Raw genomic sequence first — 18026 nt, forward strand, 5'->3', positions numbered from 1 at the left:
ATATTCTTATCGTAGAAATAAAGATTTCTCGTAAAAATAAAATTATAAAATTATGCATGAACGTGAAAGATGATGGATTTGAGAGATGATCATTCACTTTATTGCATTTAAGTTAGTTAAGTATAACAAAAGTCATTAAAAAATTTTATTTTATTATTTTTTTAACAAAATGATCACATTTTTACCTAAATAGCACATAAAATCTCTAGGAGTAAATAAAAAAGATATTTTATTCTTCATTTATGTTTTTACCCTTTTTGAACACAATTTTGTCTGTTGTTCTTTCCTTTTAGAGACATTTCGAAAATATAAATAGAGTAGATTAACAATACTACTACAGGAGTTGTAAAAATTAGTGAAAACAGGGGGGAAAAAATGTCAGTTGAAGAATCCAATGGAGTTCACGCATCAATGCAAAGCCTGGGATCACCCTTTGCTGCCCATGGTACGGCGACGTACGACCCTATGATTCAAATCTCCTCCTCGACTTCTCGGTTGCCGCCATTTCTAGTTCGCCCCGGCGGAGTTCCCGGTCACACTCCCGTCACTACCACAGCTCCGTTCAGTTCAATTGAACCTGCTAAACGAAAACGCGGAAGGCCGAGGAAGTATGCTCCGGAGGGTTCCGCCAACCCTGGGATGATTTCTCCATCGGCGTCTCAGGTCGGCGGCGGTGGATTTTCGTCGCAGGGAGATGAAGCGGTGGTTTCTGCGGTGAAAAAGGCTAGGGGAAGACCGCCTGGTTCTGGGAGAAAGCAACAAGTTGCTGATTTGGGTAAATATATATAGGAAGTGAACTTTTATACTTCTGCACATGTCTAATTAAATAATCGTATTTCTGTATTTGTTTATTTGTGTTGGCAACTAGCTTTGCTTTACTTTTATTATTAGGGCTACAATTTTTTTATACCATATTAAAAAAGACTTAAAATATTAGCTACCTGTTTGATATTTTAACTAGTTTTCGGCTCGATGTGTGTGAATTTGGGATGAAGTATACTACTTAACCAGGGACTAGTTTTGCTTTTCTTCTGGATTTTTGTTAAATTTTGCAACTTTATAAGATGAAGGGTTGAATTTTCTTCTGCAAAATGTTGAATATATGCTTTGAAATTTTTTGCAACTTTAATATATTTAAAGGGAAATCTTTTTCCCCCTGTATCCAGTTGAATTTTCTTCTGCAAAATGTTGAATATCCTTTGGTAAATTTGTAGCACAAAATGTTGCCTGCTTTATGATCTTTTATAGTAGTAACCTCTGTGATATCATTCTTGTATAAAGAAATCATTTTTACTCTTTTTAACCTTTTCCTCTTGTGTGCATGAAAAAGGAGATGCATTTTTACTTTACTGTGTATTTCTTCATTGGGACAGCATTGCTATTTGGAAATTAAATACAGTATTAAAGATTTATTTTGTCCTGCCAATTAAAGGAGCTGCAGTGAAATTTAGCTCTTTAATTATCTTGTTAGCCTATTTTGAGATGAAATTCAGCAGAAAAAGTCTCATTCCACTCTTATGCTATTCGCCGAATCTGAATTTGGTATTAATTGAGTTTAATAGCTGATAATTTGTAATTTGGAGTTTAACAGCTTTGGTATGTTCTTTCTGCCAAATCTCAAGTCACTCTTGATATACAACTTGCAGGATCAGAAGCAGCAGGGTTTGGATTTAAGCTGCATGTTATCACGATAAAAGCTGGGGAGGTGTGGTCTTAATTTAACCTCTCTTTTGATCAGCATGTGTTTTGCTCTTTCTCTTATTCTTTAATTATCTTGTCAGTAGGGTGAAACACCGAGAATATAGTATATAATGCTCTTTATATAGGAAATGATATTTTCTCAATATCTTTCTTTACTCTAATTAATCTGGCTTTTTCTCAAGAAAGCTTGGTCAGATGTTCTAGGACTGGCTTGTTCAGTTTATCTTTGTGTCATGTATAGTCATACTCGTACATAGGTGAAAAGAAGTGGTAAATTTTATTGCCATGACTTTTGGATACCAAAGAAAACCTAAGAATCACATCTTCTAATACTTAAAATTGAGAAGGAATCAATCTCCACCAGGACATATGTCCATACCTTATGCAATATTGAATTAATAAAAAGATAATGTCATGACTATAGTCATAAAGGGACACAGTCTAGGCTTACTTAAAAAATATTATGTATTCAAACAGTACATCTTAGAGAAGCCAATAAATATTGCTCTTATAATTATCTCCAAATAATAAACTATATTCATCTCTAAATTATTACCATTTTGGAGGACACGTCTTAATTCAATAATAATTTGTAAAAGCAGATTTAGAAACCATTAGGGTATCTGCATCAAAAAATATGCTGAGAAACAAAGCCAAGGTGGAGCATGAGAAGTTTCTACAATATGAACCTTTTTTGCTATGTAAATTGAAGTGACATTACAAATCATTTTCCCCATAAATAGATGTCGCCGAGGGAAAAGTGTGAAGAGAAGATGAACACTTCTCTCTTTGCAATGAAAGCCTAGTAGTCATGAGAAATTACTGATAAGGCTAGATTTTAGTGCCATTGGATCCATATTTGCCATTCTCCAGTAATGCAGCAACAGTGTGCAGCGTATCCGGTTGAAGAAAGAGAACAACAGATGCGACCTTTTACACGCAGTAGAACGTCATGTGTCTTTATACTTGTCTTTCCCCCTAAATAAGAAAATACAGGAAGTGAGTCTATAGAGCTTTGCGTCTCTTTGTAGGCGTTATTTTTAGAAATGTATTTAAGTAGTTTTAACTTCTATTTCGGGGTTAATATGGATGATGCTTGTTGAACCCTTCAAAATCTCTGCCGCACATGCGTCGACCTGACATAATTTGGGTGTGGGTATGAGATCTACACCAGATTTGGTCAACTTCTATTACACTTGATGTCTTATGAATAATATATTAAGTGTTTATAAAAATTAAATTTTAGTAGTTTTAGTTTAATAATCTATACATTTACTTATAGATTTGTTTGCCATATCCCAACACCCATATCTGCACTAGGATCCATACCCCTGAATCTCAAAGTTAATGTGAGGAAGAATCCGGCTTCTAGATCCGCACAAAGATTTTAATAATTCAAAGTACTCCTGCAAAGGTAAAGAGTGAATATCTTTTTATCTGTGACATAAATGTATTACTATAACTACAATGGATCATAGGTCTTCTTTCAATATTGTGGAGTGAAAATGGGAGTTGAAATGTTAGATTGGGAGTGACAACTTAATGTGTGAATTTTTTCTTAATTCATCAAATCAACTTGATATTAGAAATCCATATCTCTATATGTTTGAATATCCAACTCAGTATTTCCAGCTTTTTGGCTTCTCAGGATGTAGTGGCAAAACTAATGTCATTCTCCCAAAGTACCTCAAAAGCAGTGTGCGTTCTGTCAGCCAATGGTTCGATATCTAATGTATCACTTCGGCAAGGAGCAACTTCAGGTGGAACGGTAACATATGAGGTGTGTATTTCCATGTTAATATTTCTTCTTACAATAGAGAGTGGGTATGTAAATCCTCGATCAAATGTATCAAGTGTTTGACACTTTTGGCTAGATATACTTGGAAATTATCCAGTACCATCGCATGCCTCTCTTGGGTCTGTAGATGGGATAGTACCACATTCTTAAAAAAAAATGTTGGTTAACTGGTGCAGGGACGGTTCGAGATCCTAACTCTGTCTGGTTCCTTTGTAATCTCGGAATCTGGTGGTCAACGCAGCAGAGCAGGTGGTTTGGCTGTGACACTAGCTGGACCAGATGGTCGAGTTTTGGGGGGAGGTGTGGCTGGGCTCCTTACAGCAGCAGCTCCCGTTCAGGTTTGACATAGAATTTTTACAAAGATACTGTCCTTGTATTCAAATATGTCCAAGTTGGCTCTACTTCCATCTCATCTCTTCTTTTTAAACGAGGAGCGCCTGCAGAGGCAGACCCACGTGGTGGGAGGGGGTTCATGGGACCCTATTAAATTCGGGAAAAATTCTGCATATATACCTTGAGAAATCACCATATGTATTATTACCCTAAAGCACAAAATTAAGTTGGGGGCACTGATTGAAATCGCTGCTTAGCACCTCTTTTTGAGTTGACGGACCTGGGTTCGAATCTCAGTTTCTGCTTTCCTTGTTTTGTTTATTTTTAGATGAACATGTTAAAGATGCTTTTAAAAAAAATGCATAAAAAGCAGTAGTGGCGAGATTTGATCAGGCAACCTGACCTCACGGTGCAAAGTGGTGCTCATAACCATCAGTCCACATAATAAGCTTTATCAAGTAAAGCTCATTTAATTTATTAACAAGCTTTATCAGATAAGCTCATTTAATCCATATTTATCGGTTAGTACATCCGTTCTATGTGTTTAATAAGATTTTCGGATGAAGCAGTGGTGTGTGACATTGGTTAGTACATCGGTTCTCTGTGTGTTAAATAAGATTTTCGGGTGAAGAGGTTTTGTTTGACATCACTTTGACGTGCATATGCCTTTGGTGGTGCTCCCACCCATCTTCAAATCCTAGGTCTGCCTATGGGAGCCTGACCTTCTTACTTGCTGCAGATTGTTGTTGGTAGCTTCAGCACAGAAGAACAGAGGCAGGTGAAGTCAGGGAATTCAGACACCTTTGGTACACCAGCAACATTTGTCTCTGGAGAATCAGCAGCCAGAAGTCCTCCATCACTCGGAACTTTAAGTGAGTCTAGCGGTGGGCCTGTCAGCCCTCATAATCAGCTTGTTGAAACTTCGAACGGTAGCCCTTCTGGAGCTGCTAACTTGGCCTGGAGATGAGAGAACCTTCTAATAGGAATGCTTCTCTTCTTATGTTCCCAGAATTCATGGTGATAATCCCTTCCCTCAACCCTTGGAAAGCTGTGTGATGTGAGAAAGGATTCTGCAGCTTAGAATAATAGTAGTACCGCATGCTTGCGGAGGTTGTAGTTAGCCGTTAAGTTTGTTAGAAGAGCAATTAAAGGGATAGTTTCCTTTATGTCGGTTTAGTCCTTAGGCGTTAAGTTGTATTTTTAGTATTGTCATATTTGCCCTGATGTTTGAGCAATTTGGACACTTTTGGTCCACTGCTGGGCAGTCATCTTTTCTGTACGAATATGGCCAGCTATGGCATGTGCTCCAAGGCAGCCCTTGGCTATTTAGGTGTGAACTTGTCCTTATTTTCAGATTTATGCAGAGAAATGTTAGTCTAATTCTAGTATAGTTTTACTTTACAGCTTTTCTTACAGTTCTCTTTCTTCTTGTCTTAGTTAGCACTGTTTCATTGCCCTTCATTTGTTAAACTTGCATCGCTGTGTAGTCTGTTTATTTAGTAGTATTTCATTTTTCCAGTGCGATCGTGGTTAATTGTTTTTCCGTCTCAGCCTACAATCTGAAAACGTGCAAAAGAGGCATGTAAAGAGCATAATGCTATCATTTTCCATAGAAAACGTTTCCTGTATCGCTATTTTGTTTTAGTTGGGATTAAAGTTAACTGTACGTAGGCAATAATTTTTAAAGATGAAGAGTAGGACAAGTTCTTGCATCACACAAAATAAAAAGGCAATTAATGAGCTAGAAGACACTTGTACTTCCTATGAATTGTCATTTGGTACTTCACAATATTTCATTTAGATACCTGAACATGTTCAAAACAAGTGTTTTAAACCACTCCGATTTTGTATAATACTCACGTAAATGACAAAACAGCATCCATGTAAGATTCTATGACAAATTAACAATTTAATTTTCACATTATTTGACGTAGTTCTAACTTCTAATTTCGTAAATAAAAAGAGCAAGGGAAAAATATTAAATTAAAGGAAAACCCTCCTCCCTTCTTCAAAGCCACAGTGCCACACGCCAATTGCCATGGCTCCTCCAGCATGGGCAACATCACATCACCTCCAATATCAACTATGTTCTTCCAACCAAAAAAATCAAAAACCCTTTTACAAAGAGATAAAAATTTGAAGAGAACTCAAGAGAAAAGAAGGGTGGGGATTATGTTTTTTCTTTTTCCCTTCTTTTATTCATTTTTCTGTTTTATTTTGTTTAATAAACTAAAATTCTTAATTTTACTCACCAAATGTGTGTGTAAATCATAGATTTTGTCCACTTCAGCCATATACTGCCACATAAGCTTTAAAATACCTGTTTTAAACATGTTTCATCCCATGAAATGTAGGTATTGGAAAAACAATCTGTAACAAGTAGGAAAAACTAAGTTCATGCCTCGTAAAAATAAAATAATTATAAATAAATATTTTTTTATAATTCATATCCCTCAAGGTATGAGAGTCGTAAACAAGATATCGTCGCAGTATCAATGTACTGACATGGTATCATTGAGGCTGCTTCAGTCCTTAATGATACCACCACAGTATATCTATATACTGTCATGGTATCATTGATGTCTACTACAATCGTTCAGCTACATCTCCATGAAAATCATCATATACTAGCATGGTATCATTAAGGATCGTTTCATATAATCATTAAGGATTGTTTCATACAATGTTGAATGATACCATCGTAGGTAATATATACTGTGATGGTATCATAAAGATTTCCAAAGTCATTCGATATTAATTACATGATAGTACCACAGTATATTCGTATATTATAATGATATTGAAAATCTTTAATGAAACACTTTTAAAATCTTCAATGATACCATAACAATAAAAATAAAACAATTAAGAGAAAATTATTAAAATTATAATCTTATTTATTAAACTAATTAGTAAATATATTTTTTGTGATATCTCGTCGGTATGTTGATATCATGTCGGTATCATATAGAACTAAGTTTAATTCTCTATGATACTCCATCGATATATGATACCCTATCGATATCATGTAGAGGTGGCTGACATCTGCATAACATCAGCGTACGAATTTAAAAATAATTAAAAGGAGCACATGGGTAATTAGTTTGGCCAAAGGGATATATAAAAAAAATATTTAGAGAAAGGATATGGAGTGGTATATAGTTTGTTTAAAGAGTCCATTTTATGTAGTTTTCCCTAACAAGTACTCCTTCCATCCCATTTTAGTTGTCATGTTTTCCATCCCATTTTAGTTGTCATGTTGCGTTTTTCAAAAGTCAATTTAACTAATTTTTAAAATTAAATTATATTACTTTAACTCAATATAATAAAGTAAAAAAATTAAAGATTCAAAAATTATACGAAAGGTACTATATAAGTTACAATTTTTTTCATAACAATATAATAAAAAAACATATCTTAAAATGTTAGTCAAAGTTCATATAATTTGACTCTCAAAAAGAAAATCATGACAACTAAAATGGGACGGACAAGAATTTCTTAGGTGTATCGCATCCTATAATAAGCAAGTTGTGTCGAACCCTTCATTAAATTCAAAATATATTCTTATATTGGGCACACAGCACCATAATGTACCAACACCAAGAAGAAAATACAAGAGAATATGGGTATTTCCACATGTAGTTTTGATCATCATCATCATCATCAAACCAACTTTTGCTAAATATTACAAATAAATTTAGCTATGAATACAAAACTTGACCTCTAAAATCTCACGGGATGTATTCAGGTAGGAGTGGAGGCCTCATGAAGATATCACGTAATCTCAGTGTCTTGCCATGACCAACCACGGACCAGGACAAGCATTTTAAACACGTCATGACATGGTCCGACTCTTTGCCATGGAAGGGCAAGCATTTCCTCTTTCATGGTGTCATCAAATGGTGCAGATCAATCTCTACAAGGAATCGGCGCAAGGTGTCAAACTTGAAGGCATGGATCGTAATTCCCCTCCAAACCATGGTGCAACTTTAGGTGTTATGGACATTTTGCTCATTTTATTACCAAATTCATCGAGATCCTGATCATAACTTCGGGCAACTCCATTAGCTATATTTATCCCGTTCCCTGCTGTACAGATTTCAATTTCATCTTCATCACTAGTACCCTCATCATCATCATCGTTGTCATAAGAGCTCCGAACCATTGACCAGTACACAAAATTTGGCCGGATGAATCTTCCAAAAACATATGGCAAGATGAGACAAAAGAACACACTAATTAATAGAACAATCACCAGGAAATTTTCACTCCAAGGTAAGCAAAGAACTGCAATATTCAACCAACTAATTAAAATGAAGAAGAGAATCAAAAATGCCAATGTAGAAACAAACCTGTCAGATTTCATTAGCAGACAAGGATCAAATGGGAAAAACATGTCAAGCCTCTCTCTACCACCAAATGCCATTGAAAGGTCTGACTCAAGCAGGTTACTTGATACAAAGTTATCCGGCACATCAAGATGAGTCACTTTTGCCAACCGAAGAAATTCTTCCACTATTGATGGCAAGCATACCTGTTGGCAAAATATTCATTGGACACTAGAATAACAAAGAAGTAGAGAATCCACTAACAGAAACAATAAGCACATGCAAGCCTTGGATGAGTCCTCAATTTGAGTCCACTAATATCAAAGAAAAAACACAAGGAATTTTTACAACAATAACAACTACCCCTTAATCCCAATTTGGGATAGGCTATCAACTCCACTTTATTTGGGCCCTTTTCATTCCAACACTCAATTATTCGTCTTTGGAACAACTTAGGGTTCTCTAAAATTAGTGATTTTTTAAATCTCATAATTATTCTGACACTAACATAAATATCTAACCGAACTTAAAAGAGCACATTCAAACACAGGACCTAATGCAGATGGAAAAATGACTACATACCTTGATATCACCTAGTTGGTATCCGCTATATGAATACTTTGCTTCCACTATGTTCTGTTATTCACTAATCCACATGCATTCCAAGAGTTTCTAATTCTATTAAAAATTTTGAGAAGGAATTCGATTAAAATTTTCCTCCACATGCTTTTGGTAAACACCTTTAATCATCATAATGACACACACAAATCAGTGTATTTGGAGGTGAAAGCCGAGATGTTTAAACCATCTCAGTTAATCTGTGTCTTTTGTTATAGATCATTGCTAGTCTTGCCTAATAATGAACGACTGTGCATCCATTATTGTAACATCTGCAACTCATCCTATTAGTCAGGCCTTCAAAGCTGGCATTCACTTTCTTACAAGATGGACTACAGAATTTCTTTCACTTTGAAAAAATCCTCCTACGAGTCGCATCACTCCTGTATCACCCCACCCCCTTTTTTCCCGAAAAAGATAATATATTATTGGCAGAACACTAGAGAATAATGTACACAACAAGATATCATAAACAAATAGTGCCCCAAAAATGGTTGTAGCCTATTCCAGTAGGGTATCTATGAGATATAAAATGGATCTTGTCCACTATTTTAATCCCCTATCTTGGTTCTCTGATACATTTGCACCTAGTCATTTCCCTTAACATTGAACCATTTCTTTTAGATGGAGTTATTTCATTAAAGGCATCAAGCAGATGCAAATAGTACAAAAGAGAGTCAGAACAAAAGTGAGTTTGTTAGCTCCATTACAGTGTGAGCCTATACTAAGGATAAGGAGCTAACAAAGTCCAAAAGCTCTGGGGAGTTTACAGGGAACAAATTACTCCAGCTATACAAAATTATAAGACACTCAGTCTTGAGACTGTTAGTAGTTTGTGGAATGAATACAGTTAACTTGTAAATCTGGGAAATGGTAGAAATATCCTTAAGCTTCAATTCAAAATTTTCAATGTAATATGGATGCTCCACTAAGATGAATGGAAAGGTAGCTGATTTCTACACGCAGACCTGTCAAATTAGCATGCTTTGGCTGGGGGGCAACAAAGGAAGTTTGTCTAACACAGGATAAATTTACTGAAGATGCATTATTTTATGTAATAGATGCTACATGTGTGAAGAAGAGTTAGAAACAGTCCATTATCTTCTCATTCATTGCAAAGTGGCAAGGCAGTGTTGGGAGCTATTCCTTAACAGGTACAATATTAATTGGGTTATGCCACCAAATGTATGGAGTCTACTGGAGACACGGCAACATCAGACAATAGCTAAGAGTCAGCAGCCAATACGGAGAACAATTCACCTATCTGTCTTATGGACAATATGGCAGGAGAGAAACAGAGTTTGCTTTGAAGGGACAAAACAACATGCATCCAGGATCAAAAATAGATGTCTTTTGAATATGTTCTTTTGGTGTAAAAGGAGTGTTATGGAAAACATGGATGAGTATATTTAGATTTCGTAGAAGAGAAGGGCATATGTACTTTTTCTGGTGACGGTTTAGTCTGCTGTATATTTGTACTTTCTTGGTACCTTTATTCATAAACATTTACTGTGTCAATTTTTTTTTCTTTCTTTATGTTATCTAAGCTTACAAAAACTACACTTAAGACCCAAATAAGTTGGGGACAGTTGTATGAATCCTCAGTGACCCTTTTTTCCTATGTTATCTAAGCTTGCCGGGCAATTATTCTATCAGAATGAAATAAAAATAAAAAAATAAAAAGAGAGAAAATACAAAATAAATGATATATATGAGTCATAATACTAAGAAAATGAACACATTACCATTAATGGGCTCAATGGATGCCTCAGGATATCCTCTATATGCTTTGATATACATGATCTGATGCGAGGAATAGCAAGCATTGATCTCATGCGAAAGCAAAGTACATACATCAGGGCCTGCAATACAATGGACAGAAGCAGTAACAATTCATTGGGATGTCAAGAAAGTTTCTGAAAGTGATGTGCTAAAGGAAAAAAAGAATGAAAAACTATGTTCTCGCTTTGGTTGGTTTCCAAGGTAAGTCTTCCTTCAAGTTCCCTACATATTTGCAGACTTAATTTGAAAGAAGTCATTTCAATTCTTTAACAAAAAAAGAAGTCTTTTTAATTGAAAAGTTTTGACCACTTCTCTAATCCTGTAATTCACGGAAAAAAGAAGTTAACTTTCTAACAGTTCCCTTTTCCCTTCCTAGCACGCAAATGATACATGAATAAAATTTGCATCAGGAATATAATGTGGAAAGCCTTTAAATAGATCCACGTAAAGATACAGAAAAAATCCCCACTCCTCAAACAATATAAAAAAGAATGAAGGTCTCTATGTGTGAGGGAGTGGGACAGACTATTGAAGGTTCTGACTAGAACAAAGCTGTCAAGTACCTGGCACCCAGCATAGAATTCCTTGTGAGCTTTTGGATTGATGCTGCCACCCTGGTTGGAGCAATAAGTGGAACACCATTCTAGCAAACTGAACCCTCACACAAAAAAAGAGAAGACATCTATGACTTGACATGCATTTCAATTCATTATTGACTGGAAGCAACTCAAAACTATAAAATATACTGTGTATAGAGTTGAAGATGTTTAGTCGTTGGATAAACCTTTCAACATATTCAGCAACAAATGATATGGGCAAAAACTTCGCACGAGCCAAATAACTAGCAAGATACGCAACAGCACTCATTCTGCAACCGACCAATAAAAGTATCAGTTCCTCCAAACAACCATGAACAAAATGAATATAACTAGAAAATATATAATTACCAGACCGCCCCACCCCCCTGATGGACTAGTAAGCAAAGAACTATAAGTTATCCACACTCAAGAGAGTATCAAATCTGTTCAGTTGCATTTAAAATTTTAAGCAAAAGATCACAAAAAACACTTCAAATCTTCTGACAAGTTTAAAGCAAATGACAACTGCCTTCTGTCTAATCCAAGACAACTGACGGGAAGCACGATAAACCGACTTTTAAGGAACGTTAATTTGATGGCATGTTATCTTAGCAGCGTATGCAGAAAGTCTGCTAGTTCTAGTAAGGAATACTATTTTGACTTTGAGTGCACGAAAATTCAGAGGCAGATCATAAACGGAATAGTATTGAGACCAAAGCAATACCCCAACATTGCATATTAAAAAGGAGAGGAGAGTTGAATGCAGAATCTTTTTTAAAAAAATGTCTCTAATAAACAGGGACCGCAGACTGTTGAGTTTAGCTTCCAAAATTATGTTTGAAGATGAAAATGTCTTGAGCTCATCCACCCAGTATCATAAAGAATTATGCTAAGCACTCAGAATACCAAACTTAGCAAGCAGTTACTTGTGTATCCCTAATACATGACTAAACATATTGATCAACAAAACGGAAGTGTCAGGGCGAAACAAGTAGGAAAGACAAGAAAAAGAAACCCAAGATTCAAAGTTCTTTAATCCTCACCTCCATGCCGGATATCTACTTGTCTTAAATGTATGAAATAGAGTATCAGCAAATCTCCTACCACAGTTTTCAGGATCCAGTGAACAGGCATAAAACAACACAAACTGCAATAACAGGATCAACAAATTTAAGTTCAAAAGGGTAACAAGTACATTGAAGTAAGAAAAATAAACTAACAAGGTGTTCATCAAGTTTAGAAGTGCTGGGAAAAGAAAGACTAGCCTAAGTAGCAGAGGATGATAATCATCCATGTTACCTGAGCAAATTTAGATTTGTATGCCGTCAAAACAGTTTGATGAAAAGACTGGAGAAGAGTATGAAAAACCTATACCATTTGAAAGACAAATAAAAGTAAGAAAAGCAAGGAGTGGAGTTAGAAATTACACACTGATGCATCCACTTTACCTGACTCAAGCGTCCACTCTCTTTGCAAAAGTTAAGGTGTTCAAAGGTAAGCACGATCAAGCTATCCAATTTCTGAGCATTGAGATTTCCACTAAAATACCGTTCCATCCAAGAAATTCGGAGCTGGAAGTAAAGACTTTGTTGGTATATAAAGGGCAGATGACAAATACCAGATAAAAAATACGGATGAGCTCAGTTAGTAGACCGCACGGCTCTTAACCTTGTGGTCGTGGGTTCAATCCTCACAGTGAACCCACAAATAACTTACCAAAAAAAAAAGATGGATGAAAAACAAACAATAAAATATAATCAATCATCATCTGAAAGTCTAGCATACAATACATACAGTATTTCCGATATTCCTAACGATTGTATTGATACAAGACAACCACAGACTAGTTCATCGGGGAAAAAAGGGATAGAACTTAACACAACAGGAAAGAATGACCATTTAGAACAAAAAGAAAAAACATCTTCTCATAGATGGTATTTGTGACTCACCCTAGTTGATGACAATTTTGAAGATAAGTGTACCCAAATCCAATTGAATAAAACTTTTAAAATGGTTGATCAACACCGTGAAAAAGGAAATTTGTCTATACTTGAAATGTGGTAAGGGCGAAAATAGTGTTGTGGGCAAACTGACCTTTTATTAGCGAAAAATAGATTTGAAGAAATAGTCCTTTTTACCACTTGAACTCTGGTAAAAGTTTGCAGAGAGTCAAAAAGGCAAATTTTCTCAAGGTTGACAGTCACTTCAGATTTAAATAGAAAGATTCTAGGAAACCCTCTTCTGAATCATCATGTAATCTTTATCTATACCACGTTTCTTCAAGATTAAGACCAATCGCTTTTATAAGGTTAATGATTTTATTGATATTGGGGAATCCCTCTACACAAGTATTATACCCAAAATTAAAGAAACCTAGGCAAAACATGGTTCCATACAAAATTTCACCCAATCATTTAACACAATACAGGATCCTTATGGATGCACCAAAAAGAAACTAGAGACAAGGCTACTCCATGCATGTACAAAATTATCCCCCCTCAAACTATCTCCTTTTTTTCCCTTCCAAATTCTTTCACAAATAAAATTCCAATCAAATAAAAGGAGAGAAGTAAACAGAATAATGCAACATTATGGACAGAGCATCACTTTTTTACACAAGTACATGATTCTGAAACACCCCTATATAAAAAAAGAAAGTCAAGGAAACAAGTTTAGTGGCAATGCCAGCACTAAAATACAGAAGAATATCAGTTAAAAGATGAAAATCACCTCATCACCATCTTGCTGGCCATCATCCATTGGCCCTTCCAGATCTTCCAGCTCCATATCAAAGATGCCTTTGGTGAAATCTTCCTGTAAGATATCATCCCATGCTATATCTACCTAAGAACTCAAGGACAAGAACCAAATTAACTTAGTGCAACACCTTTTAGAATCTACACAGTGCCTGAGTGAAGGGTTGATTTCAAACAACTTACATCCAAATCTATTAGTCTATCCATAATCACCACAAGCATTGTTCTCCCAACAAGATCACCAATTGCTCCACTCTCTAGTTTTAACATGTTCTCCACATATGTCAAGATCAACTGTGCGGGAGGGGGAAGGGGAAGGAGGAAACATGGCTAAGAATTTAGGAGCTTCCAGCAATAAGGAACACAACGCAAAAGAAAGTCTGGCAATGCAGGTTTAACGAATTGAAACAAAATTCAGTAAGATTGGAACACTTGCAATAAGCTACATAATGGAAGAATTTTCTTTGTAAAGAAAGTATGAATCTGCACTTACTGGTTCCTTTGTGAAAATGTGTGGCATCCTCTCCGTTATTAATCTCTCAAGTCTCAAGGGTGAGAGAGGAACTAACTTTGCAATGTATGTTAATGTTGAATGAACACGGTCAATGACTTGGCCCTTCCGTAGAATGCCACGTGGCTGATTCAAGAATGATATGAAGGTATCAGGAGGCATAAAATTGCGCACAAGCATTTCCAAGCACAAATCGACATACTGCCCACTGGATGTAGCCTACAGTGAAGGAGAAGAGTCATGATCATAGACACTAATGACCAAAACACTGAAGATAGTAGCACTAGAGCCACATACCAAGGATATAACAAATTCCATCAAAGCATCCATTACATCAGTTCCATAGTTCCACATGCTCATTTTTAAAATCTGCAAGCAAATAAGAAATTTTAAGTATACGATCTTACCAGTGCCAACCTGTATTCTTCAAAAACACAGATTGAAAGAGTTAATACAGCTATTTAGAACTTACAGTTGAAATAAGAGATTTATGGTGAACAATGTCTAGACAAGAAACTGATCCTGACAGAGCTTTTAAACATGTCTGAAATGCAAATCCAAAATCAAGCGATAATTAAAATACAAAGTAAAAGAAACCACCACAAAAAGTGATTGCAATATGACCAATATATATGCAATCTCTAAGTAAAACATACCACCAGTAGGGCCACATCAGGTCTAAGGCGTTCATCATGGTGCATAACACCAAGAAGCTGGTCATATTTGTCTGCGTCACCCTAATACACCAACATTCAGCTATAAAATTTGTTTTACAGTGTTATAGTAAATATATGGAAATTATAAAGAAAGTTGCATTGCAATGCACCAGTGATAACAGCAATTAAGAAGGTTCAGACATTACACATCTTGTGAACATGTTTACCAGGAAAGTAAACAAAATGGAGACGGGCAAAAAAAAAACCAATAATTTCAGCAAAAAGAATCAATGAAAATGTTTGGCTGGCTAGTATTTTGAATAACAATGAGATAACGTCCAAACTTTCGACTCTTAATCTCCAAGGAAGTCAACACTTGATCCAGATCAATCAATCTGGAGCACCTATGTCGTCTTCAATCAAATACTTTAACAGGAAGGACACTTTCCCTTTTATTTTTGTATAAGTAATTTAGCCAGAATAAACCATGGCTAGCAAAGAATTAAGGCAAAAATAAAAAAATCAAGGTTTATGCTGAGTCATACAGTTCAACCTTAATTTCACATCCAGTGGATGCACCACCAAACCCAACCCAATGCAATTATATAAGAACACAATCTTCCTTAAATATGTATCCAAGCATCCAACCTGGAGAGCAGATTTAAGGGCACCTCTAACAAGTTTGAACAAATCATTATCCGTAATCTCAGCAATCTCCATCTCAGCATAACCCGCCTGCTCAGCATATAATTCCATTCCCATTATGTTGATTTGGGTTGAAATATTGCGCAAATTTTCTGTGAAACATAATCATGTAGAAAGCTCCTTGAATCATATCATCAATGAACTCATGAAAATGCTTATTCAAGAAAAAGAACAGTTAAAAATACTGAAGTATGCACATGTTTGCGATGGTCTTTCCTCTTCTTCTTTTTTTGAGAAAGATAAAATACAATTTATGAAAAAGATGATATATCCAACGAGACAACAGCACATACTGAAAATCATATCACGAATTACAGAATTATATTAGAGTCTTATAATTTATGATAAGTTCTCAGCTGTTACTTTAATCTTTATGAAAATTTCCTTATCTTTAAACTTGTTTCACGCATAACTTCGTAATCAGTGATCCCTTTCACTTCAAGCATGAAATCACGTGACTTTCTCAATTAAAAAAAACAGCAATAATACTCATACAATCAGTAACTTGATGGGTTCACGTGTGCAGGACTAGGAAAAAGGCCTTTATAGAAAATTAATTCTTATGAAATCCAAATTAGTAGGCAGTCACAGATTTAAAGAATGCGAGCAAACAGAATATAACAATCCAATTCACCAAAAAATCGTTTTTTACCACTAAAAACGCTGGGAAAAAAAGGTGATTGTCTACTAAAGACTTACAGAAAAACGATAATACGTAGATAAAAGAGAATCATACACTTTGATTTCGTCGGAGAAGGAGAAAGCGAGTTGCCGGAAGAGCTGGAGAGTAGCCAAAGCGGCGCCAGGTAATGGCAAGAACTTGAGGGCTGAGAAGAGTTCAATTTGCGCCTATTTCAGGACTCTTTCCAATTGTTGTTAATTGGGCCGAGTCGGTGTGAATTGCTTGAGCCTGAAATGATATTGGCCCATGACACTTTCAAGATTGACCTCTTGGACTTAAGGGATTGATCTTGATTTCTTTTGGGGAAAATGTCACGGATAGCAAACATATACTAATTAATTAATAGGTTTTTTTACATAAATAATATAATATATAATATTAATTATGAGTTTTAATACATGTTTTAATTTTATCAGAAATAACAGTATTTTTTAATCCGAAATAGTAAAAAAAATAAAATCATTTTTCTCTTTTTTCCCCTTCTCTCTCTTTCCTTTTTTTTTCTTTTTTCCGTTTTTCCCTCTCTCTTTCTCTTTCTCCCCCCCCCCCCCCCCCCACCCACACTGTCTCTCTCCTTATTCTATTTTTTTATTCCATTTTTTTCTCTCTCTAATTTTCTCTTTCTCTTTTTCCCTTACGTAATAATTAATTATTCTAATTTTAAAAAAAATAGATTGAATATTATGAGAATGTTGATTTTACTATTTTTTTTAAATTAAATAATTTTTTTATGTAAATACATATATAATGCATTTCTAATACAATAAAGGAAATAAAAAAATAATTATAATAGATTTTAAATTCAATATATTATAAGCATATTTCAATGCACATGGTAAATATATAACTAAAATATTTTTAAGATAATAATATATTTTGTTAATAAGAGAAAAAAAATAATTATAATAGATTTTGAATTCAATGTATTATATTATAGGCATATTTCAATGCATATAGTGAATATATAATTAAAACATTTTTAATATAATAATATATTTATTGAAATAACAACAATCGAATTCATAACAATATATAATATTGAATTCAAATTGCAATACATTTTGAATTCAATATATTATACATATTATATGCATGTTTCAATGGACGTTCTGAATATATAACTAAAATATTTTTTAATATAATAATATATTTTGTTAATAAGAGAAAAAAATAAAAAATAATTATAATAAATTTTAAATTCAATATATTATAATTAAAATGTGGGGAATATTTAATTAAAATGTATTATAAGTATTATGTGTGATTTTCAAACATTTCAGTTCTATTTAAATTAATCTACATTGTTAAAAATGTATTGAATTAATTAATTAATATTTTTAAAAGAGAGAGAAAGAGAAAGAGAGAGAAAAAAGGACAAAAAAAGGAAAAGAAGGATGAAGAAAGAAAGAGAAAGAGAGAGAGAAAAAAAACAAATATAATGCATTTCTAATACAATAAAAGAAATAAAAAAAATTAATAGATTTTGATTCAATATATTATATATATTATAGACATATTTCAATTCACATGGTGAATATATAACTAAAATATTTCTAATACAATAATATATTCCGTTAA

The 18026-nt window shown here is 34.5% G+C and overlaps 2 protein-coding genes across 2 annotated transcripts; one reads left to right on the forward strand and one right to left on the reverse strand.

Moving 5' to 3' along the window:
• The first annotated feature begins 270 nt into the window (after positions 1-270).
• On the forward strand, positions 271-5212 carry LOC129873214 (AT-hook motif nuclear-localized protein 10-like). The gene is made up of 5 exons (XM_055948259.1): positions 271-775; positions 1647-1705; positions 3350-3481; positions 3676-3837; positions 4572-5212. Exons 1-5 carry the CDS (start codon positions 376-378, stop codon positions 4797-4799), a joined length of 981 nt encoding a protein of 326 aa, XP_055804234.1. The 5' UTR covers positions 271-375; the 3' UTR covers positions 4800-5212.
• A 2165-nt stretch (positions 5213-7377) lies between these two features.
• On the reverse strand, positions 7378-16610 carry LOC129872292 (uncharacterized). Its single transcript, XM_055947227.1, has 16 exons — positions 16503-16610; positions 15710-15858; positions 15062-15142; positions 14878-14949; positions 14703-14774; positions 14388-14624; positions 14078-14188; positions 13869-13982; positions 12587-12709; positions 12438-12506; positions 12182-12285; positions 11345-11428; positions 11124-11211; positions 10524-10640; positions 8185-8366; positions 7378-8028 (listed from the first exon to the last, which is right to left on the reverse strand). Exons 2-16 carry the CDS (start codon positions 15821-15823, stop codon positions 7749-7751), a joined length of 1848 nt encoding a protein of 615 aa, XP_055803202.1. The 5' UTR covers positions 15824-15858; positions 16503-16610; the 3' UTR covers positions 7378-7748.
• Between the last annotated feature and the right edge of the window lie 1416 nt (positions 16611-18026).

This window comes from Solanum dulcamara, chromosome 11, assembly GCF_947179165.1.
Source record: "Solanum dulcamara chromosome 11, daSolDulc1.2, whole genome shotgun sequence".
Lineage (NCBI taxonomy): Eukaryota > Viridiplantae > Streptophyta > Magnoliopsida > Solanales > Solanaceae > Solanum > Solanum dulcamara.